The sequence below is a fragment of the Cucurbita moschata genome, unplaced genomic scaffold, assembly GCF_002738365.1.
Source record: "Cucurbita moschata cultivar Rifu unplaced genomic scaffold, Cmos_1.0 Cmo_Scf00034, whole genome shotgun sequence".
In the NCBI taxonomy this organism is placed as follows: Eukaryota; Viridiplantae; Streptophyta; class Magnoliopsida; order Cucurbitales; family Cucurbitaceae; genus Cucurbita; species Cucurbita moschata.
The window spans coordinates 2048514-2074575 of NW_019268550.1; the positions used below are offsets into that span (position 1 = coordinate 2048514).

Here is a 26062-nt window from a genome sequence, read left to right on the forward strand (position 1 = left end):
AGGGAACGTGTGACACTCGTGACACAAAAGGGCAAGAACTAGCAAAATGACCATAAAGTGTCCGAGGTTTCATTTATTCGATTCGTTTCCCATTCAAAATACAAGGGCAGTTTGGACAATCAACTGACTTGCAATATCTAAATAAGAAAGCATATACTATAAAGGGGAAAAAAATGAAGCCATGTATAGAAAGGGTATGGGATAAAGTTTTTACATAAACAGTAGAGCTCAAGCTCTAATGATCCCAACCTGTGGAAAAATGCATTTAATGCTACTATTGGTGCTAACCTTTAGTTTATAATGTTTGCTGTAGCCATGGTCTGTATAATTCTGCTCCCTGTACTTCAGCAATGCACCGTTCTTCGAGTTGATGCTCGAACGAACCCGGGATATAGCTGTCTCCCCTTCTCTGCTTCTGCCTTCTCGAGTTTTACTTGTACAAAATTCATTTACACTGGTTTTCCCCAGACCTACTGGCCAAAACCAGTCTAGCTATGAGATGATGAAGCCGTTGAGCTCCTTGGCCTGGTTTGAGTTTATTCGGGTTACCGACTGTCGAACACTTAGGGTGGCCTGCACACCAACCACCAGGAGTGAAGTCTCCTTTCTTTCGACCAAGCAAATCCTCGTCGATGCGATCTAGCACGGGATCATCTTGTTTGAACTTACGAGCAAAGGCAGCATTGCTTGTGAATATTTTCTCTGTGTCGTTAAGAGTTAGCGTGTGCGGATGCTGTTTCGGGGGGTTGTCCCAAGAGATGTAGTGTAAGTCGTGGTTCACCGCTGTAGTAGCGAACTCGGGCACATTGCATATGACAGTGTGAAAATAACCTTCAGGAGAGGACACAAAATTACTGTAGTACATGAGAAGAGTCCTTGGAAGATTATCCCAACCCCAAATGATGTATTCCACGAACGCACGAGATAGAACCATCCATGCCGAACCTGCAGAAGAGAGTCGTGTTATTTGATCGCTCGAAAGATTCAACGACGCAGGTCGTTGAGTGGCCGGCAATACTGATCCATACAAAGCATCTTCCTTACAAGTAAATTTTAACATTTGGGGCATGTTATAACCCCTCGAAACTAAATCTACTCGACTACTGGATGAGGAAAGAAAGAGTCCTACTACTAAGTAAAGACTAGTTCGAACTTATAACAGTTCAAGCCTACTGCTAGTAGATATTGTCCACTTTGGCCTGTTACGTATCGCCTTTAGCCTCACGGTTTTAAAACGCCATCTACTAGAGAGAGGTTTCCACACCCTTATAAGGAATGCTTCGTTTCCCTCTCAAACTGACGTGGGATCACACAATCCACCTCCTTGGGGGCCCAACGTCCTTGCTAGCACGCCGCCCGATGTCTGGCTCTCATACCATTTGCAAAAACTCAAGCCCACCACTAGCAGATATTGTCCGCTTGACTCGTTACGTATCGCTGTCAACCTCGTGATTTTAAAACGCGTCTACTGAGGAGAGATTTCCACACCCTTACAAGGAATGCTTCATTCCCCTCTCAAACCAACGTGAGATCACACAATCCACCCCTAGAGGCCCAGCATCCTCACTAGCACATTACCCAATATCTGACTCTAATACCATTTGTAACAACCCAAACCTACCACTAGCATATATTGTCCACTTTCGCCCGTTCCATATCACCATCAGCCTCACAGTTTTAAAACGCGTATATTAGGGAGAGATTTCCACACCCTTACAAGAAATGCATCGTTCCCCTCTCAAACCAACGTGAGATCACACAATCCACCCCCCTGGGGGCCCAGCATTCACGCTAGCACACCACCCAATATCTGACTTTAATACCATTTGTAACAGCCCAAACCCATCACTAGCATATATTGTCCACTTTCGCCCGTTCCATATCACCTCAACCTCACAGTTTTAAAACGTGTATACTAGAGAGAGATTTCCACACCCTTACAAGAAATGCTTCGTTCCCCTCTCAAAACGACATGGGATCACACAAAACTCCTATGCAAATCAATGACCCCAATGTACTTCCAAATACTAGGAAGATGAAGGCAAAATGAACAAAGGTTTATAGAGGAACACGAACCAGTAAACAATTTAAACGCATTAGGCAAAGTTCGAGATGGATTGACGTCGAAAATATCCGATTTGGTCTTCGAATACAGACCGGGATCTACGATCAACGGCATTGCTCGTTTTTCCCTGTAAATACAATCAAGTGAGCAAGTATAAGAACAAGTTATACAATATGGGCCAACATGAAAGAGATGAAAGAACACTATACTAACTCTTTCCACCCCAACTGGCTTGTATGCTCAAGAAAATTCAAGTTTCGATCCAAATTTTTGAACGTATAGAGAAGATCTGCAATGCAAAACCAATGAAATTTCATTAAATCAAATAAGTTCATTCCAAGTTCATAAGCTAAATGATATGAACAAACCATCTTGAGTCACAAGAGGATAATCAGAAGCACTGAGGTTGATGAACCAATCCCAGTCCCTACTCCTCTTAAGAAGGATGGCACAAGCATGAAGAGTATTAGCCACCATGGTGGGTCCTCTATAAGTAACCATATTAGCCTTGCTGATCATGAAAACATTCTGAACTTCAACAAAAAGCGACTCGTTTCTGACCCGGGAGGCCAATTCCAAGCGTTCCTCTGCCGGTGACTCGAGGTCTAAGTGGACAACATATTGATTCAAAGGGTGATACAATGCTTTAAGGAGTCTCCATAGCTTTTCCAAGTCACCCTTTGATCCAGAAATCAAATAAGCAAAACGAGGGATCGTTGGTTCGTTAAGAGGTGAAGGTCGGACGATCTTTGATTCAGCAAAAACGGCACCCGTGTTGTTTATAGTCATCATTTGAGCGGGAAAGATTGCGAAAAATGAATTGATTGTGTAAAGTGAGGAGACAAGACCAAGGTTGAATAAGGTGACAAGAAGAAATATGAACATGAGAGAGCTTAACACGAGAGGAAACATCCATTTCCTCTCCATGTTCATAGACCCCATCACAAGATCTTATCATGGATTGATATCAACTCTAGTTTCTATATATCATTCTTGACGGCAGGGTCTAGCTTATTTGCTAGTCTTTTGATAAGATCAAGGCACCAAATGACAACCCCAAGCTGTTGAAGTTTGGACCAAGACCCTTGAGAAACAAAACAAATGCAACAAATCAATAGTTCATACTTACACACAACGTTGATGAATATAACAAATATAGAAAGGCCTCAAATCAGTAAGTTCTTAAAGGAAAATAAGAACACAACCCAGAATTCTAAACCAAAACTAGATAAGAACAGCTTAAGAAACCCTAACCTGTACATTCCAAATCAGACAAGAAATGGGCGATGAAGATTGAAAATAACTTGTTCATTACAGAGAATCCATGAAGAAACAGTCTAAAAGAACGAAATGCCATAAAAATCATCCAGAACAAGAGCAACCCAGATGAACAGATCCTTAAATCATTGAACAGAAACAAAATCACAAGAATCCAAAGAAACCCATCAAAGAATCAAATCAATATGAAGAAGGGATTGAAGAAACAAACGATTTCCCCAATACCCACCAGGGGAAAATCTATTGGGAAGATGAAACAGGAATACCCAGAAGACAAAAACAATGTAAAGAAGCAAGAATCGTCCATGGGGGCAAGAGAATACGTAAAAGACAAGGAAGAAACAGGGAGAAACGCAACAAGAACACGAAGAACTAGAGAGAGAGAGAGAGAGAGAGAGAGAGAGAGAAACCTGCCGTTCTCTGTGATTGGAGCAGAACAATGGCGTTGGTGTAAGAAACAAGGAGGGAATTATAAAGAACAATGAACGGATTTAGAGAGATCGAAATTGAAACGAGGGAATAGCTTTTTTGGGCAAAAGGGGAAGGAGAAGGACAAGTGTTTGCATCACAGAGAGATTTGGGAGAGAAAAAAAAGGCAAAAAGAGAGGAAAACAGCCTTTTATGTTCTTTGGGGTTCGGATTTATTGCACCTAAGTTTGTGATTTTCCATTGTTTTTGCCTAACTTTCCATATTTTCCCCCACAATTTCCTCCCAATTGATGTGAATTTCAGCTTATCTTATAAGCTTCTGTGCATTTCAACTTTCAACAATGGCGGAATTTGGTGTTCTATCTGTTCATTTCAAAGTTCAGTTTAGATTTTCATGATCGATAGAATTAATCTCTGTTATTAATGATGAATTATCTGCAGATTTGTTTTTGTTGTTTATTGTAATCTTGGTTTAATTAATTAATTGTTAATGATATAATTAAACCAATAACATTCAATAATGTACAAGATCCAAAAGGCACATAATTATTTTACTTGAAAAAGACAAACTCTTGTTTAAAATTTTAAATTATTCAATAAATGTTTTTATTGTAATAATTGAATCTAGAACATTTTTAATTTATTCTTAATTAAATTCCAAAACAAAAATAAAATTTAAATTTAATTTAATTACGTCCATTGATTATGAATTTTGACCTACTTTTAAATTTTAAGGAATAAAACGTCAAATATGAACTAACTTATTAAATTAATAATTTCAATAGGTATTCGCCATAATTAATTATAATATTCATATAATTCAATGGCTATGTTAATATACATGCTCAAAATTCCATCATTATTTTATTAAATAATTAAAAATAAATATAATTATAAAAATTTGGATAATAAAATAAATATTTAAAAAGTCAACAAAATAGAATTTAAATTGAAATTTTTAAGTAGCTAAAATATCATGTCATTGATGACATATTGATTGGGCGGTTGGAGGATCTGAGAGATTTTATCAGATGCTGACGCGACCACTCACGCAATCGTTACACCCTACCTGTAAAGCAGTTGTTGGCCGTTGGATCTTAATCTGAGAGCTCAAATTTCATGACGTGGAACGCACGTGACTGTTGGAAACTGTTGGGCCCCACGGAGTTTTTGAGTTGCCGTCTTTTAATGCTCATCTGCCGGAAGAAGTCCAATTTTTATTTTTATTTATTTTTTTTATCCGCAATTTAAATTTAGATTTAGTTCATTAATTATTTGTTTATTCAATCATCAATCTCGATTCCATCTTGTAACACGTACTTGTTGATGTGTGTTAGTGTCTAAGCGTTATGTAGCTAGCTAGTTAGTTGTAACGACCTAGCAAATATTGTCCTTTTTGGACTTTCCCTTTCGGGCTTCCCCTTAGGGCACACGTACTTGTTGATGTGTATTAGTATCTAAGTGTCGATTTGTTATGTAGCTAGCTAGTTGTAACGACTCAGGCCCACCACTAGCCGATATTGTCCTCTTTAGACTTTCCCTTTCGGGCTTCCCCTCAAAGCTTTAAAACGCGGAGAAGGTTTCCACACCCTTATAAATGGTGATTTGTTCTCCTCCCCAACCAACGTGGGACATCACACTAGTAGTCGACCCTGATTGGAGAGACGAGATATTATCACAACAATGATCGTAGGGATAAGAAAAAGACTCTCAATCACTCGATCACTCAAAACATTCATAAGATCATAATTTTCAGATCACACGTGAGCTAGATTGGTAAAGATAAATCTAAAGGCTCAAATTTTTCTTAGCTCCTCAGCCTTAGGCGGGGCCAATCCCACGACTAATATAATCGCAGCAACAGCTTCCCGTGGAGCCTTCTATGGATTATCAGGTCTGCCCGATTACTTAGATCTAATCGATAATTTAAACATAATCTAACTAGTTCTTAGATTCCAAGAAAGATGAGACGAATCATGCTAAAACGGGCAGAGTAACCACAATACTTCAGAAGCAAAAAACTGGCATTTGGAACTCAGTTTTATTACATAGGCTTGACCAGGACAAGATTAAGAACAGCTATATATATATATATATCTTCAGTTTAAACTTCAAGCAATCACTAGCAGAGATGGGAGAAAATAGGCTAAACTTACTTGGAACAGTCTCTCAAGCTGTGATGTCTGAGAAGGAAGTGGCAGTCTGGAACCCATGATCATCAGGCAGTGGACCATTTCCTGGTCGGATTGAGATGGCCACCTGCAGCCCTGAAACGTCGTGGATTGCATTTGAATAATTATGAAACAAGTAAATCTGCAATTCTTTTGAAGCTCCATATGATAGTTTATCACAAGAACTTTGTTTCGGCCAAATGCAGTTCCGATATAGCACGAACGGGTTCTACTAATTTTTCGTCCATAAACTAACAGCAAAGAATAGCTAAAAGTAGGGAGACTCATTACCTGCTGCTTTTGCTGCTACAGCTTCCTGATAGACATCTGTGATGAACAGGATCTCTGATGGTGTATCAACTCCAAGAGACTCTGAAATCTCAACATAACTCCTTATTTCTCTTTTGTTCCTGAGATACAAGAGCAGTTCCACAATCATGGTCGTGATATCGAGTATGATTATAACATGAAAAGAACAGCAATCGGTTACCCCACAGCAGTGTCAAAGAATCCTGATAAGTATTTTCTTAGATCACCATAATTAGTCTTTCCGAATATAAGCCTTTGTGCCAACCTGCTTCCGCTCGAGTATATGTAGACCTGTTCATGCCAGAAATGATACAAGTTATTACTGGTTCGTAATGTCTGTCGGAGACTCGGAGAACTTTTGGTCAATTATCACCAGGAAGGGAAATCAATCACAAGACATCTATTATTAGACTGGTCTGTCACTACTAACCCAAATATGAAATCATCCGTCTCATCTAATAACTGAGTTTAGTCTTTCTGTCAAATGTCACATCGGTTGGAGAGGAGAATAAAGCATTATTTGTAAGAGTGTGGAAATCTCTTCCTAGCAGACGCGTATTAAAAATCTTGAGGGAAAGCTTGAAAGGGAAAGCAGGACAATATCTGCTATTGGTGGGCTTGGACCGTTACACTTTCCTAAATAGGTTGTGAGGAACACTTTGAACACATCTTGGATTGTTGAATTAAGAGAGATCGATAAATATCGTTTTTATTTTAGTAGTAATCACATCATTTCTTCATCACTTGGGTTAGAAAAAGGTCGGGGCCCCAAAGCCGAATTGACCGATGATAGTCGGTCGAAGCTCCAGTAGGTAGTCAATCCCTTCTCAGGGAACCGTACGTGATCATTCTTCCATTAAATCAAGAGGTGAGTTGGATTTTGAACATCCCGAGATAGTTTGGTCTACATCCGGTCCAGCGCGGGAGTTAGAACATTGAGAAGACCTTTTCCCAGTTAATCTCAAATAGAAACTTGTACTGATTTTAGCAAGAATCAAGAGGGGGAAGGGAACAACCTTAATGCCCAAAGCATGCCATCTCTCAAGAGCTTCTGGCACATCATCAAAAACTATTCCCTCCAATTCATTCCCTGCAAATCCTGTTCTCCATATGTGACCCTGCAAAGCTAGAAGTCAGCTCACTCAGAAAATCTGCCAAATGAATTGCAGTAAGATAAATTGAGAATCATTTTACTTGCATACTTGCAATTGTTTCAAGGCAGTTATCTTGCGGTCAGCTTTTATCATTGCTTCAACATTAGCAACCAATGCTGCAATGACTTCCTCTTTCCCAGCATTATCAGGAGGTATGGGCACAGCTCCAGCAACACCCTTTTCCAAATCTTCTTCAACCTGAAACACATTTTTATTGATAAACACTCACATCAACGACGTAATGATTCATCTGCAAAATTTAGAACTTTTGGAATTTGGTTATCCAAACATATTTTCGCTGAATCTTTGTATTGAGGAACAGAAGATTCTGAAAACAAATCCCAAATAGCCTCTCAAGTACCAAATTCTAACTGCTAACTGCCCAAGCCCAAGCCCACCGCTAACAGATATTATCCTCTTTGGGCTTTCCCTTTTGGATTTCCCCTCAAGGTTTTTAAAATGTGTCTGCTAAGGAGAGGTTTCCACACCCTTATAAAGTGTGTTTCGTTCTCCTCCCTAACCGATGTGGGATCTCACAATCCACCTCCCTTCAGGGCCCAGCGTCCTCACTGGCACTCATACCATTCTCCAATCGATGTGGGACCCCCACTAAATCTACCCCTTCGAGGCCCAACGTCCTTGCTGGCACATCACCTCATGTCCACCCCCCTTCGGGGCTCAGCCTCCTCGCTGGCACATCGCCTGGTGTCTGGCTCTGATTCTATTTCTAACAACCCAAGCCCACCGCTAGCAAATATTGTCCTTTTTGGACTTTTCCTTTTGGGCTTCCCCTCAAGGTTTTTAAAATACGTCTGCTAGGAGAAATTTTCACGCCCTTGTAAAGGGTGTTTCGTTCTCCTCCCCAACCGATGTGAGATCTCACACAAATTGAATTTAGGAGGAAATTTCTGTATCACATATTAACTCATGAACGCACAGGCTATTCCTGTTTAACTAACAATGCCCAAGTAAATACCGTAAATAGATCGTAGACATTCTACAGACTGCAACATAATCAAAATACTGTTGAACCAAAATATCTTACTTGTGAACGCAATAACTTAATGTCATCTTGAGTTTCTGCAGTTTCATACGTTAAAATCAAATGCTTTCCAACATTATCACGAGCATATGGAAAGAGAACGTCAGTAACGAAAGATATTGGTGTAGTAGTCCCTTCGATATCAAGAACTATGCAACGCTGCATCCAAAATATAAAGGAGAAATGAACCACAATTGAAAAGAAGATTCCTAACCCAGATACAAAAATGATATACCTCAAAGGTAAAGAAAAGAATGAAAAATCAAAGGCTAAAATTTTAAGCTTCCCAATTAAACAAAATGCACTTCAACTCACTGGCAATGGTTTGTTTTCATTATCTAAACCTTGGGCCCCAGCCTTCACAGAAATTTTGCTTGACATTCCTTTGATGCTCCCAAAAGGATCCTGAGTTGGAGAAGACTAATCAATGCCTAGTTGACGAAGCTTAATAGCAGCATCAAAGAGATAGTGATAACAATCAGCCTGTAAAATTAAGTTATTGATTACTGAGACCGAAAGAAAGCAAGACAGACTCGAAATCAATTTCTTAAAATTGTATAAAATCAGAGGTTTCATCATCTTCAAAGCTCAAAGGAACTTTTCGTTCGAAGGTTTCTATCGAATAAAACGGGACGATAAGAAAAAGCACATACAATGCTGAATAATTTTGAGATTTACGACGCAAAATAACAAAACAAAACCTGCTCCTAACTTAAAGTAATGCCACAGCAATAGTTATTGTTGCCGTGTTTAATAAGAAACACAAATTTGGTTGTGGTGGATGGATTTGGCAATCAAATAAGAACGAAAAAGGTTGGTCGATCATGCAAAGATCAGTGAAGTTAATGTCTCGAGGTATAGGAGACATTGCTTACATGAACATTAGCTCATTTATAGCATAACTAAGTATTTTCCATTCATCACAAGTTGATTATACTCTTATACAGGGAACTGTACCTTCATAAAAAGAGGTCCACCATCCAAACAGTACGGGAGCTTGTGAGAAAATGGCTTTGGAGGTGGTGAATATAAGATTGACCCACCATAAGATAACATGCAGGTGTCCTCCGCTACCATTCGCTCCTTCTTAACACCTGTGTATAATCAAACAAAAGCAAAAGAAAATTCATCTAAATCCGTGAACTCCAAGCCATTTATACTCTTATGCAGGGAGTTGAATTGTTTAAAAGATCCTCTTGCCAAACAAAAAATAAAGAATGTTTGGAAAAACAGGTGATCTTAGGCTAGTTCTTGATGGCGTGAACCATTAAGATCATCTTCTTCTGCAAAGAGAAGGGGAAATTGGATATCCTCCCAACAAGAACTAGTTTGAATTACAACGCCGCCTAGCCATATTCATACGCCAGTTACAAACAGCCAAAAAGAATTAAAAAGAGAAAGATGGAGAAATTCCAACCGGAATGCGACAAAGCGACTGTGTGTTGTCCCTTGGGAATGGAGTGGTCGTGAACCTTGATGGAAATGCAACCGGCGGGGCCGGAAACCAATCGGAGGCCGTAGAATTGGCGGGAAAGCTCCGCCATCAGAGCCTTCGTATGGTTTGCAGCCTTGGTGTCCACATAAGCTAGAGAAGCCGTAGCCAACTTGACTCCATTGACGGCCAGAGGTGAAGCCGTAGCCAACTTGACTCCATTGACGGCCAGAGGTGAAGCCGTAGCCAACTTGACTCCATTGACGGCCAGAGGTGAAGCCATCGCCATTTGAATGATTCAACAGAGATCAGAGAAGAAGGATAGAGAACGGATATACCTTCGCTGGCCTGTCCTTTCTTCCTCTTACTGAAAACTTTCGCTTTTTACATTTTAGTCCCCATATTTTTTACTTTTTACCATTTAATCCTTATAATTTGATTGACAGTTAAATGAAAATTTATCCAAATTTTATAATATTTTTTATTTTTGAGTTTATTAACTATTAATATTAATAATTTTATCTTCAAATAAATTATTTTAATAAAATTATTCAAAAATTGAATTATTAATTATACATTGAAGTAAATGATGATAAGATAAAAATAATAATAAATTGTAAAACATTTTAAAATATACTAAAATAAATGAAAATTGAATGTGAAAAGACCAAAACACCCTTTAACTGTATAGAGACCATGTGTCTTTGTTTATGTATAATATTATGAATTCATCACTTTCAAATTAATTAATTAATATTTTCTTTTTATTCCATTGCAGTGAAAATAAATTAGAACAAAATTAAGAGTATATTTAAGTACTTAGAAAACGAACTATATGAACTAAACTAAAAGAGCCATATTTTTTACTTCATTATCGGAACGATCTATTTCAATCGATTTTGCATACAAAGCGACCAAAAGAAGACAAGCAGTTTGTGACGAGAGACCGCAAATGTATCCGATCCATAAACCCTGCATCGTATCAAATCAACAAGAAAGTGAAGAACAAAGAATCACACCAATGTCTTTGACTACGTAGTTCTGAACATCGTGTGTAAAGTTCGTCACCTTAGCATATAATCTAAGCTTAAACCCGAGAAGGATCGATATCGATACACCGACAAAGTAGAACGTGGACAAGTTTATGTATACAGCCAAGTGCTGCCAACCATAACCTCTAGCCACCCCTGCAGTTCAATTAGACTTGTGAGAAACAAAGCAATGTTGAATGGGAATGAAGCTTTTTAGTACTGAACCTGATATGGCGCCTTGCACCGAGTCCAGCGTTATCGAGATAGCGAGCAACGGTACCATGGAAGAGAAACTGTCCGTTATTGTAACGCTGTTGCTGAAGAAGCTAGCCCAGGTGCTTTGGCCAAAGGCAAGTGCCAAAACAACTAGCAGAGGGACGAGGACAGCAAGCTTGAGAGTTACAAACATGGCAGTTCTGGCTCTGTCAAGATTGCCTGCTCCCAGCTCATTTGAGACCCTTGTGCTGCTACAAAATGCCATTTGTTTGAGAAGGAGAACTTTCAAAACAAAGGGACCGGAACCCCCCAGGTGTTTTATAGGAGTTTGAACACGAAAGTTTAAGCTGATAGATTACGATAACGGGACTATATTATTGTGTGATCTCACATCGGTTGGAAGGAAAACGAAACATTCTTTATAAAAGGTGACGAAATCTCTCCCTAGCAGACGCGTTTTAAAAACTTTAAGGGGAAACTCGAAAGAGAAAGTCCAAAGTTTAAACTACTGAGACGCAATTATTCAAACTATGTAATAACGAACCTTGCTGCAGCACTGAGACCACAAGTGATCATGTAGGCAATGGTTTCCGTGTTGTCACTAAAAAAATCAGGTACGAAAACCAAGTAAGAACAATGGAAGGATTACATTCATATCAGAAGAACATGGAAAAATAGATTTACTAACCACATTGCTATCAGTGAAGTACTTGTTTCCGGGTTCGGCATCAACCCGGCTAAAAAGACCATAATCTCGACCGCCCAATACTCCAAACTTCAATGGATTAGAACGATAGAAAGCATGAAAGGTTCATGAGTTATAAACGATATCATTGTAAGTTACATTCAAGAGGGAAAGAGGATGCTTACCACACCATTGCTGCAGATGGAAGAGCTAGTTTTAAGCTTGAAAGACTATAGGTAAAAGCTTCTGATGAAAAGCCCTGCCAAGATTTCTCGAACTTCTTTGCTTTAAGTACATATATAGCTAAGATCAGGCATGACATCCATAATGAGATCGATGTGGCCAATGGAGCTCCGTTGAAACCGAGACGTGTCCAGTGAACCAGACTGTATGCAATCGCTACGTGGATGAGCATTGGCACTGCAGAGAAGAAAATCAAAGGCATGACAACAGATTGTGTCTGAAGAAACCTCAGGATGTTCTGCAGTAAGCCATAAGCAAATAATCCTGGGATGAGAAACTTCATATACGTTGCAGATATCCTCGAAATCTCGGGTTCTTGATGGAGCAAGACTAGAATACGTTCGGTGTAAATCCACAACACTGAAACAATGATGGAACAAAAGAATGATAAGATACAAGAGCCTTGAAGATACAACCCCATCTTCCCATAAAGCTTCCTGCCAAATGCTTGCCCACAAAGCGTTTCGAGTGCGCCGCTCAGTCCCGTCTAGAGAACAAGAAGAAAGTTACAGCAAAAACAGGTACAATACTAAAACGAAAACAGATCAAGCTGAGTTATCATCATACTTAAACTCTCCCTGGAATTTAGAACACATTTTAAAAGCGCAAAGTTGAGTTTTAGTGATGCTAATGAGATTCGGACTAGGATAATCTTATCCTAATTACAAGAAAATGGGCAACAGATTTTGACATCCTCACCTTGTGATCTGCTGCCTTATGTGCCTCATAATAGTTGGATACTCCATTTCTTATATGCTATGTGCTGAAATATTGGAAATATTAGAGATTATCACAACAGATCATACCACCAAGCAGAGGGATCTTCTAATACATCGGCCTCGTATGCTTTAGATAGCAAACTCGATCCTTCAACTTTCGAGGTTGTGTCTATTTGGTCCTTACACTTTAAAACGTTTCGACCATATCAATTTGGTTGAAGCGATCGACATAAATGGCAAAAGAAAATGAAAAACTGGACAAAATAGACTAACATATTCAACATACCTTAAGGGCTCAATTGATCACATCCAGTTTCTAAACTTATCTCTCAAATCAAATCAGCTAACCACTAATCATCATTTAGCCATCAAAGTTCAACTATTAAACATGTAAATCTTTCCCTACTTTCAACAATCTTTTCAGTCATCCAATACTTTCTATTGACAAGAATTCTTGCACAATCATATGTTAATCCATTGACGAAGCAGAAATAGACAATTTCCTTCCATTTTCTGACACAAAACAACCATTTTCATTCGGATTTTGATCGAAAAAAAGCACTGAATTCCAATGATTCAAGAAGAAGAATAAAAGTGAGTTTCTAGCCGCTGTAAACTCAATTTCTTCCAATTTCTTCCAATTTTTCATCTCTTATCAGCATAAATAAAAGAGCTAAAAGATCCATTTCACCAAATCATGAAATCAGAGAGACAGAGAGAGAGAGAGGTACCATGAAAGCGAAGCCAGTGACGCTAGCCAGAGTACTAGCAAGAGTAGCAGCAGCAAGCTCGAGCTCACCAAAGTGACCAGCAAACATAACAGAGACGAGAGATATCATGTAATAGAAAACATTTGTAAGAATCAACGGAAGTGAAAATAGAAGTTGAAGCTTTGCTTCCTCCATATCCAACCCTCTCTTCCACCATCTCCATTGTTTTGCTTCGAAACCAAGCTCCAACAATGGCTCTCTTCGATCTTCCATCTTCTTCCCGCTTCTCCATTTCACACCAAACCCTGCTTTTATAGATTACGTGGGCGAGTCCTCTCTGGACGAAGCTTCAAAAAATCTCCAATAAAGCTCAAATTACCATTTTTAACATTTCTTTTATTTTATAATTCAATAATTAATTAATATTTAATTATTTTATTTACTCCACTAATTTCAAAAATAATTAAATTTTAATTGTCCATCTAATAATTCTGATTAAAATTAAAAGTTCCAATTATATAATAATTACAAAATCTAAAGTTTGGAAACTTGTTGAATTAAAAATATAAAGTAGAGGGCTAAAATGGTAATTTAACAATTTTTTAAATATGGAATAAATTAAGTATGAATTTTGTATTTTGTCTAAAAAAAATATATTTTTTTTATTTCTAAAAGCTTTAGAAAAAATATTTAAAAATAATTTAATTTTTATTTTTTTAGTATTTTATTTATAAAAAAAAATTAAATTTTAAAAGTGTTTAAAAAATATTTCAAAATTTTTATTAATAACTTTAATTTTTTTAAAAAAATTGCTATATTTTAAAAATACCCATAACACAAATAATCTTAATATTATGAGATTTTGGTTTTTATTTTCCATAATCAAAATAAAATATTTGAATTTCTCGTTAAATTTTAAAAATTGACGTTTAATTTTTAAAATAAAAAAAAATATAATTATTATATTCTAAATATCTTGATTTTTTTCTCTATTTTGTAATTTGTTGTTTTTATTAATTCCAGAATAGATTGTTATAATTGGAATCATAAATTATATTATTAATTCCCTTATTTAATTAAAAAAAATTAGTGTAAATTAAGCAAAATTTAGAGAGGGAATGATTATAAAATCTAATTTAAAACGTTTTAAATAATATTTATTAATTTAAAAACAAAAATACTAAAATATATATATATATATATATATATATATATATATATATATTATCTTAAAAAATATTATTAAAATTTAAAAAAGGATAACGTTAATATTTTATTTAAAATTTATAACTTTTTAAAAAATGAAAATATAAAAAAATTCAATAATTTATTTTTAAGTTAATTATTTTCCACCTCATAATAACTTTAAATAATTATAGAGTTTTTAATTTAAATTTAAATCTTTTATAGAAAGTAAACCCCATCATACCTCTTCTTAAAATTTGGTGGGCGTTAAGGTGGGACCCACAATAATATTGCTAAAATTTAATTATTTTTTTATGTATATTTAAATCGATAAATTTATTACCAATCGAATTTATTTATACTACAAAAATGTGTTGTAATCGACCTTAGTGATTTGACGGTGCCGAGTGGAAGGGTTGTTGCTCAATGGATAAAAGTTACTCTAAGGATAATAGGCTGATCTTCCCCAAGAGCTCACATCGACGAGAAGGTTTGGCACCTCGATGTTAGCTCTTCGCCACCTGGGGTTGTAGTATGTTACAAGAAAGTTGTCCGACATTTAAATAAGTTTCTTCTTGTTTCAAGCGTATGGACGATATTCTCGAGACGATGTTGCTATTCGAACTCGAATCGACGAAGAACAGGAGTTTTGGTTCCTTTTACATCTATTCCTTCCCACTTTCCTCTAAATGTTAGCAGCAAAAGGGCAATAGTTTGGCAGGCAAGGCCACAAGTTAAGCCAATCCATAAGCCCTGCACAAAGCAATCAAAGCTTTCATAACCACATCACATGCTTACTCTTCTGTGTGCTAGCTAGCAAATCATTTACCTTGGCGTATAGCTTCGAATGAAAACCAAGAACGGCCGACGTCGTGAGCCCGACGACGTAGAACGTCGGGAGGCTTATGTAAGTAGCCAAATGCTGCCAGCCACAGCCCCTTGCCGCGCCTGCATTGGAATCGAGCATATCGAGCATATCAGAAAGAAAGCATTAGTTTAGTTAGGAAGCAAATGGAGAGGAATGGCCTTATTTGTACCTGATACCACTCCTTGTACTGAATCCAAGAGTATTGACACCAGAAGAAAAGGGACCATTGAAGCAAATTCCTTCTCTATCTTAGGACTATTACTGAAGAAGCTAGACCAGATACTATGCCCAAATCCTAACGCTAGAAGAACCACGAGCGTGAGGAGGAGAGATAGCTCAAGAGACACGAACATAGCTCTCTTAGCTTTGCTAGAATTGCCTGCTCCGAGCTCGTTCGCCACCCTTGTGCTGACACGAGTATTGCTCTTGGCTTATTTTCAGTCTTGCAGAGAACAGAACACAACAAAATGAATGCTAATCTCTAGTTGCATACCTTGTAGCAGCGCTTAGGCCGTACGTGATAGTGAAGGCGATACATTCGGTATTGTCGCTGTAGTATTGGAAGATCGAATCGATTCATACGAATGAGTAAAAGGGAGTTTTTATGTCATAGAAACAGTGTAAGAGTAGAGATAAGTACCACATTGCAATTAGTGAGGTAGTTATTTCTGAGTCTGGCATCACCCCAGCTAAGAACACCAAAATTTCAAAGGCCCAGTACTCCAAACTAGATGAATTTTAAGCAGCAAAAGGGTAAGATATTAAGGTATTCCAATACTTGAAGCTCCTTACAGATCACCTATGGGATCATGTCGAGGATTGTTGGGAGGTGATCATGGATTTATAAGTAAGGAATACATCTCTACGAGTATGAAGCCTTTTGGGAAAACCAAAGGTAAAGTCATGAGAGCTAATGCTCAAAGTTGACAATTTCATACTACTGTGGAGAGTCGTTATTCCTAACATGGTATTAGAGTCATGCCCTTAACTTAGCCATGTCAATAGAATCCTCAAATGTCGAACAAAGAAGTTGTGAGCCTCGAAGGTGTAGTCAAAAGTGACTCAAGTGTCGAATAAATGGTGTACTTTGTTCGTGGGCCCCAAAGAAGGAGCCGAGCCTCAATTAAGGGGAGACTGTTTGAGGGTTCCATAGGCCTCAGTGGAGGCTCTATGGTGTAGATCATGGATTTATAAGTAAGGAATACATTTCATTGGTACAAGACCTTTTGGGAAAACCAAAAGTAAAGTCATGAGAGCTATATCATACAATTGTGGAGGTTCGTTATTCCTAATATGGTATGAGAGCCATATCTTTAACTTAGTCATGTCAATAGAATCCTCAAGTGTCAAACAAATAAGTTGTGAGTGTCGAAAGTGCCTGTCAAAAGTGACACAAAGGGTGTAGTTTGTTCGAGGACTCCAGAGAAAGAGCTGAACCTCGATTAAGAGGAGGCTATTCGAGGGCTCCATAGGCCTCGGGGGAGGCTCTATAGTGTATTTTGTTCGAGGGGAGGATTGTTGCGGATGGTTAAGAGGGAGTCTCACCTTGGCTAATTAAGAGAATGATCATGGGTTTATAAGCAAGAAATACATCTCCATTGGTACGAGACCTTTTGGAAAAACCAAAACTAAAGCCATGAGAGCTAATATTCAAAGTGAACAATATCACATCAGTATAGCTTCGTGATTCCTAACAGATTATAGTTCACAACGATAGAGAGTCAAGGGTGCGTACCAAACCATTGCTGCAGACGGGATGGCTAGTTCGAGCGTCATGAGAAAGTAGCTCAAAGATTCAGACGAAAATCCTTCCCATGTTTGCTCAAACTTGTTTGTCTTAAACATATATGTCCCCAACATCAGGCAAGATATCCACAAGGAAATGGAACCTGCCAAGGCAGGTCCCCTGATTCCAAGACACGTCCAATTCACCAAAGCATATGCTATACAAATGTGGATGAACATAGGCACAGCTGAGAAGACAACCAAGGGCTCAACAATAGACTGAGTTTGAAGAAATCTCAGAAGGTTTTGCAGAAGTCCATGAGCAAATAAGCCTGGAATTAGAAACTTGACATAGGTAGCAGCAAGTCTTGATATGGCAGGGTCTTGATGGAGTAAAATAAGGAGAGACTCGGTGTAGTACCATAAGACAGATAAGATAACAAAGAAGAACAAGGACACAATGCAAGAGGCTTGCAGATATAAGCCCAGCTTCCCATATTGTTTGGCACCAAACGCTTGGCCACAAAGTGTCTCTAGTGCTCCACTAAGTCCAATCTGCTCAAGAGAATCGAATCAAATAGCTTAGAATTCAGAGAAGCAAAAGAATCAGTGTAATCTTATAGAGAGAAGCTTCAAATCAAGAGTTTAGCCAGACTTTTTGGGACTAAGAAAGCTTAGGCTTAGCTAAGCCTGTGGACAACCAACAGCCCTGCCCTTAGCTTGATCCTTCGTTCGCTACTTTGCTTATGTTAGGAATAACGACTCTCCACGATGGTATGATATTGTCCACTTTGAGTATTAAACTCTCGTGGCTTTGCTTTGGGCTTCCCCAAAAGATCTCGTACCAATGGCGATGTATTCCTTACTTATAGGACTCCCTCCCAACAATCCCCCCTGAACAAAGTACACTATAGAGCCTTCCCTGAGGCCTGTGGAGCCCTCGAACAGTCTCCTCTTAATCGAGGCTCGACTCCTTTTTTGGCGTTCTCGAACAAAGTACACCCTTTGTTCAACACTTGAGTCACTTTTGACTGCACCTTCGAGGCTCACAACTTCTTTGTTCGACATTTGAGGATTCTATTGATATGGCTAAGTTGTGAAGATGGCTCTGATACCATGTTAGGAATAACGATTCTCTACAATGGTATGATATTGTTCACTTTAAAAATAAGCTCTCATGACTTTGCTTTGGACTTTTGGTATCATTCCAATACCAAAATCAGAACAAATCACAATATCAAAGATGAACTATAAATTGTGCAAGAACTGATAGAACATTAACTAAAAAACCCTCCAAAAGCAGTCTCCAATCTTCAAAAAAAAAAAAACCCATCTACTTCCAAGCTGTTTTGAACACATTGGTCTCATGAACATCAAAAATCGACAACAAAAGGTCTAAGAAGTTACCATGAAAGCAAATCCAGAGACGGTGGCCCAGGAGTTGCCAAGAGTTGCACCGGCGAGCTCGAGGTCACCAAGATGACCGGCGAACATGGCGGAAATTAAAGGTATTAAGTAATAGGAAGCATTAGTAACAATCATGGGAAGCGAAAACAAGAACTGGGTCTTGGCCTCGTCAACGTCAATGACTCTGTTCCACCACCGGACTCTCCCCTTAGCCTCGTCTTCGCCGGCATGACGAAGGTGCTGCAGCAATGGCGCGTTTTGAGCCTCCATTTTGGAGCTCGGTAGCGCCCCTGTTCCTACAGAGACAAAGGGTCAAAGACTCAGAGATCAATTTTGATTCAAACACAGAGCAGGAAAAGGTTAAAACAGCTTGCGATTGCAGGTGCGTGGGAAACTTATTGCTATTATTTTAAGCTATCCTTGGCTCAGTCATCTCTTGAATATTGGCTCCATGTGGGTGTCTCCGATTCTTCGCCATTGTCAGCATCTAAAGCTTCTCTGTTCTTGAACCCTTCACCCTCCATCAATATCTTGATGAATTTCAATGAACCCATTGTTTAAAATAGCTTCAAACTCCGAATCGAAACCCAAATGCACGAGGATCCATACAGCTTCGAATCCAACTCAGTATGGGTAACGAAAGAATCCAAAGCGGAAGAGACTAGGCGCCACCGTCGTTGTAATCAAGCATGAACATGCATGAGCAAATAGGGTGAGATTGGGTGTTAAAATTTGATCCAACTGCAAATTGCAAAAACCAGCTGCGTCATTAAACACTCTCCAAGAACTAGAAATATATTTATAAAATAAAATTTAAAAAAAAAAAAATCACTACCATTTATGAAACTATTGTTTTTATTATTATATAACCAAATCCAATAAAAATTAATTTGAAAGGACTAAATTTCAATTTTATAGAAAATAGAGGGACTAAAGGTAAATTAAAATTTTTATTTTTTATTAGTTTTAAATGACCCAAATTTTCATAAATACCCTTAAAACTTTTACAAAATTTCAAAATATTCTTAGAATCAATATATAAATAAAATAAATAAAACCGTACTACTGCTACATTTCATACATATCCATGAACTTTTAAAAATAGCAATAATACTATTTTAACTTTTAAAATAATTTTAAAAACTTTTTTATATTAATAAATGAACATAACAAAAATCATCTATCTACTATGTCCTAGATATTTAAAAAATTATGTAAACGTACCATACTTGGATTTGGTATCACCGTGATAAACAAAATTATGTATCATTGTGAGAATTATGTATCACCGTCCGAACAAAAATTATGTACCACCGTGATAAACAAACATCCAAATCATTTATCTACGTCACGTCTATGTCCAAGATATTTAAAAATTTAATGTGTTAGGCTTGGTATTGTGAGTTTGGTACCAAATAAATGCCAACTTCAAAATTTCAAACGTAAATGAAGTAGCAGTTTATTGAGACAGTATAAGAGAGTATTGAGAGCAGGATCATCCATGTCACATATTTATCTTATAGACTCGAATGAATCAAAGTCGAGATTTAGATTTTTCTGGTTTTGGTAATTTACGGTAACCGTATACGCCTAATCCTCGCTTTCTTCCGAGGCGACCAGCGTCGACATACTGCACGAGAAGAGGGCAGGGAGCATATTTATCATCACCAAGTCCAGAGTGAAGTACCTTCATGATTGATAAACAAACATCCAAACCAATTAAGTCTGCAAGCTCCAAGGGACCCATGGGATGGTTTGTTCCTAGCTTCATTCCTGTGTCGATGTCTTCCTTCGTTGCCACTCCCGTGTAGAGAGCGAAAAACGCCTCGTTAATCATTGGCATTAGGATTCTGTTCACAATGAAGCCGGAGTAGTCCTGAGAGCATATCAATGTTTTGCCAAGCCTGAAAGGAAAGAAAGTTAAAACTATTATTTGTTCTCGGCACATGTTCGTTCGAGGCACATACGCAACGATATAGTGAGAGTTGTTAGTTATGACTACGCTTAGCCAACTCATGTACTAAGTGCAGTAGTCCCATGTTACTAGAAAGAAAACAGATGGTAGAGGAGGGACAGAGGGGCGGAGGCGAATTTAAGAGCAATCGACGAAGTGAATCACCTCTCAGCTAAGGTTTTTATTGCATGAAACGTTTCATCGGATGTATCCGCACCTCGAACAATCTCAACCAACTTCATTATAGGTGGTGGATTCATGAAATGCATGCCAATAACCTGCAATGGCGTTAAACGTTTAGTAAATTAGTTCTTCGTTTCTGTTTCATATAATGCATGCTAAAATCACATAACAACGCGTTTTATCGCCGAATCACATGGCTAGCTATTAAAACTACGTACAAATGGCACTTTAAAAGAAAAACAGAAGTTCAGCATTCATGCAAGGGTGGGAAGAGAGGACAAAACCTTCTCGGGACGTGTGGTCGACGATGCTAAGCGAGTGATGGGGATGGAACTTGTATTAGAAGCTAGAATTGCAGATGGTTTTGCAATCTTATCCAATTCAAGAAATAGCTTTCTTTTAACATCTTCTGATTCCACGATAGCTTCTATGATGACATCTGCTGAATGAAGCTCTTTCAAATCAGTTGAACATTTTAGACGTTGAAGAACATCGACACCAACTTCCTGTAAAGTGGATTTCATAAGCTGATTAAATGTCTACAATTTCAACGGCAGAGAGAAGCTCATTTGGCCGGTAGAACTTCTCTGTTATAGATTTGTATGTCAACCTTTCCATAATCAATGTCAAACCCGCAGTAAATAACTCGGTTTATATAACAGCCCAAGCCCACCGCTAGTAGATATTGTCCGATTTAGCCCATTACGTATCATCGTTAGCCTCACAGTTTTAAAACGCGTCTACTAGGGAGAGGTTTCCACATCCTTATAAGAAAATGCTTTGTTCCTCTCTCCAACCGATGTGGGATCTCACAATCCACCTCCCTTGGGAGCACAGATTCCTCGTTGGCACACCCCCCGGTGCCTGGCTCTAATACCTTTTGCAACAGCTCAAGCCCACAGCTAACAAATATTGTCCGCTTTGGTCCGTAACGTATTGCCGTTAGCCTCACGGTAGGAAGAGGTTTCCACACCCTTATAAGGAATGTTTCGTTCCCCTCTCCAACCGATTCGAAATCTCATAGTTTAACTTCGGATCAAATGGTCAATGGGGATAAAACATTTATTTTGCATCATAGGCCATAGGCTAGAGCAAAATATTGTACGTGCCAGAATTTGAAAGGACATCAAAAAGGATATTTTATTAGTCTAAGTACTAAAAGAGATAGAAATACAAAGATTAAATAAACATTCAAGAGGCACAGTTCTATATCCCACACTACCCAAATACTTGCTTAACCCCTAGCCAAACATACACACACACAGACAAAAGAAAACCTCTATTTAAGGCATCCAATGGCTTCTAAAAGCCTGCAAGTCTTATTGTTTAAAGCTAAAGGTTGAAGCTGCTATAAGAAAATCATCATCTCGTGGCTTCTTCATAAGCTATAGAGAAGCTCATCAGTGTCCACTTTTGTTTCATTGGCTCCCTCCAATCAAATCCAATTCCTCTATGATCCTGTGTCATTTGGATAAGTCTATTTTTAAGTTCAATTATTGATCTACAGCTTTGGCTCAAGATCACACTATTTTTCATGTTTGGTACCATCACTGCCATCCAAACGCACAGTCGTCGTGACAGGATCGAGATTATGGACCAAATTTTCCTAGTCCTTCAGTATGGAATGACCCAAGAATATCATGAGCTGAAATTACAGAGACATGGGATCTGGCAAGGATTCTCTTGTTTTTCTTTTTCCTAAAGCAGTGGATCGGTGTTATCCTGATTAGAAAGGGTACTGATGGGGCCAAGAGAGTCTCAACCTCCTAATGCTACAGATTGATCATAAGTAAACAACCAAATAGCACTAAATCCTGCGTTTTTCACCTAAATCAAGTGCATGTTTGAGAGCTTTCAAAATCACTCGAAATAATATTCTTATGATTCAAAAATCAGTTTTAATCGTATCAAAATCGTGTTTAAAAGTCTAAAATCAAACATTAAACTAGTTTCGAATTGATTTTTTACTTGACAAAAACTATTTCAAACATTTCAAAGTCAGTCTGTAACATGTCCTACACCTTGTGATTCCCTGCAATTGGTCTGTTAAGAGCTTTTATGATGAAATAAACAACAGAAAACTCCAAATAAAAGGTAAATCAAAAGGTAAAATAGCCAGTTCAGAAGAACTATGTCAGAGTAAATTATAGGGCAAACATCATATATATATATATATATATATATATTCTTCCCATGTATACGGATCTGGAAATACAGAATTCTTACTCGAGAGAGAATGTTTCTGGAGACCAGGCGTTGGATTGAGGAAGAAATGGAGTTGGTTGCTTTAGTAAGAGCGGCAGGGTCTGAATCGATTAGCCAAACATCGTGGCCGTATGCGGCGGCGAGTTGGGCAATTCCGGAGCCCATTTGACCGCCGCCTACGACACCAATAACCTTGATTTCCGTCATCGAGAAACCACAAATCTAGCGGCGATTACTGTAATCGGAAAAAGAATCATCCTGTGGAATTCATCCCTGTCAGGCTTTTATCAAAAAAAATTGGATAAAGACGAAAAGATATAACATGGATAAACACGAAAAAGATCATTTCGCATATTATCAACGATGAACACGACTTTACATTGTCCAATTTGAACATAAACTCGGATCATATCCCATAAACTCTAATTAAATTTTTAATTATCTATAAGTCTCATCTCAAAATGAATTATTAGATAAATTTATATATATATAAAATTTATCTCAATTTTTTTAAATTTTTTTAATAATTAGTTTAATATTATATTTAAAAAAAATACGTTTTAAATTATAAAAGAAATAAAAATTATTTTCAAAATACTTATTAATATTCAATATGAAAAATTGTAAATATATTTTCAATTCCTTTATTTTACATTAAAATATTTATATAAATATAATGATTTGAAATTGATAGTATTTCAAATATAGTATAAAATAAAATATTTGATAAAGTGGTATTTAAGCAAATTAATGACATTTAAGAATTACCGAACTCCAATGGTAGGACAATAAATATATATTATGGTTTAATTAAACCACAAATTTATTATTTTAATACAGAAATAAAACTTATGTTTGGGCCCAAAAATTAAAACAAGGCCCATTAAAAAAATTGGTTAAAAAACGGTTTATTTCTTTTTATTATTATTTATTTATTTATTTATTTAGATTATTCAATTCAATTTTAGAAAAATTTATAAATTTAATTTAGTTGGCACGGACAACATTATATTACTGAGTTTAATATAAATATATTTTTGTTATTTAAATTTAAATTTTTAGAAATTATGTTGGGTATAATATTATATATATTTTTGCTTACTAAATGTATTGATTTGTTGAGATTTTTTTTTACAGAATAATAAACGAAAAAAATTCTCCACAGGAACCGATCCTCACAAGGTCTTCGTGGGGAATCTTCGCTCCATTCCCATAAAAATAAAAGAAAATTTTTGCGGAAATAGGAAATGAAATAGGTGATGAAGACGGGTGCCCCTCATTGTGGGTATCTCTATCGACAATCATTATAAACTCTTACAAACTTGAAAGCATCGAGAATAAATCGTTAAGAGCTAAATTGCATGACCGAACAAATGTTTTTAACAATATCGTATATATTTTTATTTTTTATTTTAAATATTTTTATATAATAAAATAATTTCTAATTTAGTTGGATTGTTACCCCCACTAGGGAGTTCTTTTCAACTCCATCCAACCAATATTTTGACAAAAAAAAAAAAAAAAAATTACTCCAATAATGATGAAAAGATAGAGGCATTATGGTGGTAGTGAACTTTATAGTAAATTTAATATTGGTAGGTAAATGTTGCTGTCACTCATAATCCTAAGTTGAAAATACCATAACCTCTTTTAATAATTATCACATATCTCGTATTATAATCTTACTCTTTAATCCCTATATTCATTTCTTATTTGGTCCTTAAACTTTAAATTTTTTACTTTACGCCTTTCATTTCTGATACCATTTATAAGGTTCCGTCTCCATTTCCAAGATTCATATTAGGATTTGAAATATGGATTCACCTATGCTCGTGTCATTCCCTTGCATCCCCTATGACATGATCACATTATTGATCTTTTTCAACATGTTTTGTCCTCACTCACATGTTTCATAGGAAATTTTTCAACGGATCACACAACATATAATTACTCTAGACAAAATATATTTAATTACCGAAAAGAAATGTGTATCTTTCAAGTATTTTTGGGATCGCTCTCATTCGAATGTGGTATTGGTTCATTCATGTACCCTTCATTTTCTCGAGTGTCATATTTTATTTTAGTGGCTCGGTAAAATTAAAAATTTACGAGAAACCCATGGTAGTTTTTTTTAATTAAATTGTAAAATGAAAGGAAATAGGGAATGGATTAAGTTGGAAATGGAAAATGAGGGGTAGGGCATTTTATGTCAAAAGGTTGAATGATGAACAATGATAAGAAAGGAATAGTTGGTAGAGAAGTAAATAAAGAAGAGTCAAGTGGAAAGTGGGGGTGGCACATACCATAAGTGCCTAACTTTCATCAATTTCTTTCTCCCATGCCTTTCTCACTGTGATCATGCCCATAATTGCCCTTCGCCCAAAATCGACTCTTCGGGATTACATGATGAACATGACTGTCTTCAAAACTGTCTACCAAACAACATTAAAATATAAAAGAAGTAACGTATTGAAACAAATCAAAACAGACTCATATCAATTAGTGCTCGAACGATCTTTGGTGGGTATTTAAATTTTTACCATATACGTACTGAAAATATGCCAAGTTATTTATAGTGGCACCGTAAAAGCTAGCTACACGTTAATATTAACACAACCCATTTTCTACATTAAAATAAAATGATGGAGAAATTCATTGTAGCAACAAACATGTCTAATTCTAGTTAATTTTTATTAGTAATATGAGCTTAGGTAATGAAATTTAAGGTAATTATTAATTTATTAATTTATATAACCCATTATTTATTTTATGGTTAAATAAATAAAAAATGGATTTTTGTCTTAAAAAAAACTCTAATTTATTTAATCCAAAAAACTTTTTGGCAAAAGTTGATATAATATTAATTTAATGTGGAAATAAAATAAAATTAGAAATTAAAAATAATGATGAGAGAGAGAGATGGTTTCGGCGAGGTCACATGAAGAGAGAGAAAGTCGAGTTTTATAATTAAAGGAAATTATAAAATAAAATAAAAAAAAAAAAAAAAAAAAAAAAAAAAAAAAAAAAAAAAAAAAAAAAAAAAAAAAAAAA

General features: G+C 36.8%; 6 protein-coding genes across 14 annotated transcripts in view; all 6 read right to left on the bottom strand.

Moving 5' to 3' along the window:
- Positions 1 to 47: 47 nt before the first annotated feature.
- LOC111430822 (beta-glucuronosyltransferase GlcAT14A-like) lies at positions 48 to 4126 on the bottom strand. 3 transcript variants are annotated; one of them, XM_023067243.1, is made up of 5 exons: positions 3754 to 4126; positions 2434 to 3149; positions 2279 to 2354; positions 2077 to 2192; positions 48 to 945 (listed from the first exon to the last, which is right to left on the bottom strand). In XM_023067243.1, the coding sequence occupies exons 2-5, from the start codon at positions 3005 to 3007 to the stop codon at positions 446 to 448; spliced, it is 1266 nt and encodes a 421-aa protein (XP_022923011.1). In that variant the 5' UTR covers positions 3008 to 3149; positions 3754 to 4126; the 3' UTR covers positions 48 to 445. The 3 variants fall into 3 exon arrangements, with proteins under 3 accessions (XP_022923011.1, XP_022923012.1, XP_022923010.1); XM_023067244.1 differs by lacking the exon at positions 3754 to 4126 and adding an exon at positions 3320 to 3753; XM_023067242.1 differs by lacking the exon at positions 3754 to 4126 and having other exon boundaries at positions 2434 to 3753.
- Positions 4127 to 4754: 628 nt separating this feature from the next.
- On the bottom strand, positions 4755 to 10204 carry LOC111430820 (probable bifunctional methylthioribulose-1-phosphate dehydratase/enolase-phosphatase E1 1). 5 transcript variants are annotated; one of them, XM_023067237.1, is made up of 10 exons: positions 9866 to 10170; positions 9406 to 9542; positions 8764 to 8853; positions 8452 to 8607; positions 7455 to 7604; positions 7269 to 7370; positions 6434 to 6543; positions 6235 to 6353; positions 5929 to 6039; positions 4755 to 4968 (listed from the first exon to the last, which is right to left on the bottom strand). In XM_023067237.1, the coding sequence occupies exons 1-9, from the start codon at positions 10167 to 10169 to the stop codon at positions 5942 to 5944; spliced, it is 1266 nt and encodes a 421-aa protein (XP_022923005.1). In that variant the 5' UTR covers position 10170; the 3' UTR covers positions 4755 to 4968; positions 5929 to 5941. The 5 variants fall into 5 exon arrangements, with proteins under 5 accessions (XP_022923005.1, XP_022923006.1, XP_022923008.1 ...); XM_023067238.1 differs by lacking the exon at positions 4755 to 4968 and adding an exon at positions 5219 to 5424; XM_023067240.1 differs by lacking the exon at positions 4755 to 4968 and having other exon boundaries at positions 5750 to 6039; positions 9866 to 10052; positions 10131 to 10204.
- Positions 10205 to 10672: 468 nt separating this feature from the next.
- LOC111430819 (protein DETOXIFICATION 18-like) lies at positions 10673 to 13823 on the bottom strand. Of its 2 annotated transcripts, none has more exons than XM_023067235.1 (7): positions 13506 to 13823; positions 11998 to 12542; positions 11816 to 11902; positions 11672 to 11728; positions 11137 to 11375; positions 10949 to 11067; positions 10673 to 10852 (listed from the first exon to the last, which is right to left on the bottom strand). In XM_023067235.1, exons 1-7 carry the CDS (start codon positions 13755 to 13757, stop codon positions 10721 to 10723), a joined length of 1431 nt encoding a protein of 476 aa, XP_022923003.1. In that variant the 5' UTR covers positions 13758 to 13823; the 3' UTR covers positions 10673 to 10720. The 2 variants fall into 2 exon arrangements, with proteins under 2 accessions (XP_022923003.1, XP_022923002.1); XM_023067234.1 differs by having other exon boundaries at positions 11137 to 11378.
- Positions 13824 to 14940: 1117 nt separating this feature from the next.
- Positions 14941 to 20107, bottom strand: LOC111430608 (protein DETOXIFICATION 19-like). The gene is made up of 8 exons (XM_023066917.1): positions 20082 to 20107; positions 18670 to 19410; positions 17273 to 17817; positions 16178 to 16264; positions 16031 to 16087; positions 15707 to 15945; positions 15499 to 15617; positions 14941 to 15422 (listed from the first exon to the last, which is right to left on the bottom strand). The coding sequence occupies exons 2-8, from the start codon at positions 18937 to 18939 to the stop codon at positions 15285 to 15287; spliced, it is 1455 nt and encodes a 484-aa protein (XP_022922685.1). The 5' UTR covers positions 18940 to 19410; positions 20082 to 20107; the 3' UTR covers positions 14941 to 15284.
- A 5-nt stretch (positions 20108 to 20112) lies between these two features.
- LOC111430610 (3-hydroxybutyryl-CoA dehydrogenase) overlaps positions 20113 to 26062 on the bottom strand; it is an 8402-nt gene continuing 2452 nt past the window's right edge. Inside the window, exons 1-4 of one of the 2 annotated variants that reach the window (XM_023066920.1) lie at positions 23033 to 23302; positions 21091 to 21312; positions 20789 to 20901; positions 20113 to 20573 (exon numbers count right to left, since the gene is read on the bottom strand). In XM_023066920.1, coding sequence (XP_022922688.1) covers positions 20204 to 20573; positions 20789 to 20901; positions 21091 to 21312; positions 23033 to 23218 — 891 coding nt within the window. In that variant the 5' untranslated portion in view covers positions 23219 to 23302 and the 3' untranslated portion in view covers positions 20113 to 20203. Of the gene's footprint in view, positions 20574 to 20788; positions 20902 to 21090; positions 21313 to 23032; positions 23303 to 26062 lie in introns of those variants that run through there. The other variant, XM_023066919.1, reaches the window with a different exon arrangement.
- Positions 25217 to 26062, bottom strand: part of LOC111430611 — an 8660-nt gene continuing 7814 nt past the window's right edge. The window contains exon 5 of the mRNA XM_023066923.1: positions 25217 to 25443. The gene's annotated coding sequence lies outside the window, so the exon portion shown is untranslated. The remainder of the gene's footprint in view (positions 25444 to 26062) is intronic.

Coding starts and splice junctions, on each gene's coding strand:
- LOC111430822 (XM_023067243.1), bottom strand. CDS start 3,007: ATGGGGTCTATGAACATGGAGAGGAAATGGATGTTTCCTCTCGTGTTA. Junction 2,193..2,278: donor AGCCAGTTGGGGTGGAAAGA/GTTAGTATAGTG, acceptor TTGTATTTACAG/GGAAAAACGAGCAATGCCGT. Junction 946..2,076: donor TGCGTTTAAATTGTTTACTG/GTTCGTGTTCCT, acceptor TCTCTTCTGCAG/GTTCGGCATGGATGGTTCTA.
- LOC111430820 (XM_023067237.1), bottom strand. CDS start 10,169: ATGGCGATGGCTTCACCTCTGGCCGTCAATGGAGTCAAGTTGGCTACG. Junction 8,854..9,405: donor GTGGACCTCTTTTTATGAAG/GTACAGTTCCCT, acceptor TCTCCAACTCAG/GATCCTTTTGGGAGCATCAA. Junction 6,354..6,433: donor TTCTTTGACACTGCTGTGGG/GTAACCGATTGC, acceptor CTTGTATCTCAG/GAACAAAAGAGAAATAAGGA.
- LOC111430819 (XM_023067234.1), bottom strand. CDS start 13,757: ATGGAAGATCGAAGAGAGCCATTGTTGGAGCTTGGTTTCGAAGCAAAA. Junction 12,543..13,505: donor TCACTGGCTTCGCTTTCATG/GTACCTCTCTCT, acceptor CTTGTTCTCTAG/ACGGGACTGAGCGGCGCACT. Junction 11,903..11,997: donor CCATCTGCAGCAATGGTGTG/GTAAGCATCCTC, acceptor AATCCATTGAAG/TTTGGAGTATTGGGCGGTCG.
- LOC111430608 (XM_023066917.1), bottom strand. CDS start 18,939: ATGGAGGCTCAAAACGCGCCATTGCTGCAGCACCTTCGTCATGCCGGC. Junction 16,265..17,272: donor CCGTCTGCAGCAATGGTTTG/GTACGCACCCTT, acceptor AAATTCATCTAG/TTTGGAGTACTGGGCCTTTG. Junction 15,618..15,706: donor AGTACAAGGAGTGGTATCAG/GTACAAATAAGG, acceptor ATTCCAATGCAG/GCGCGGCAAGGGGCTGTGGC.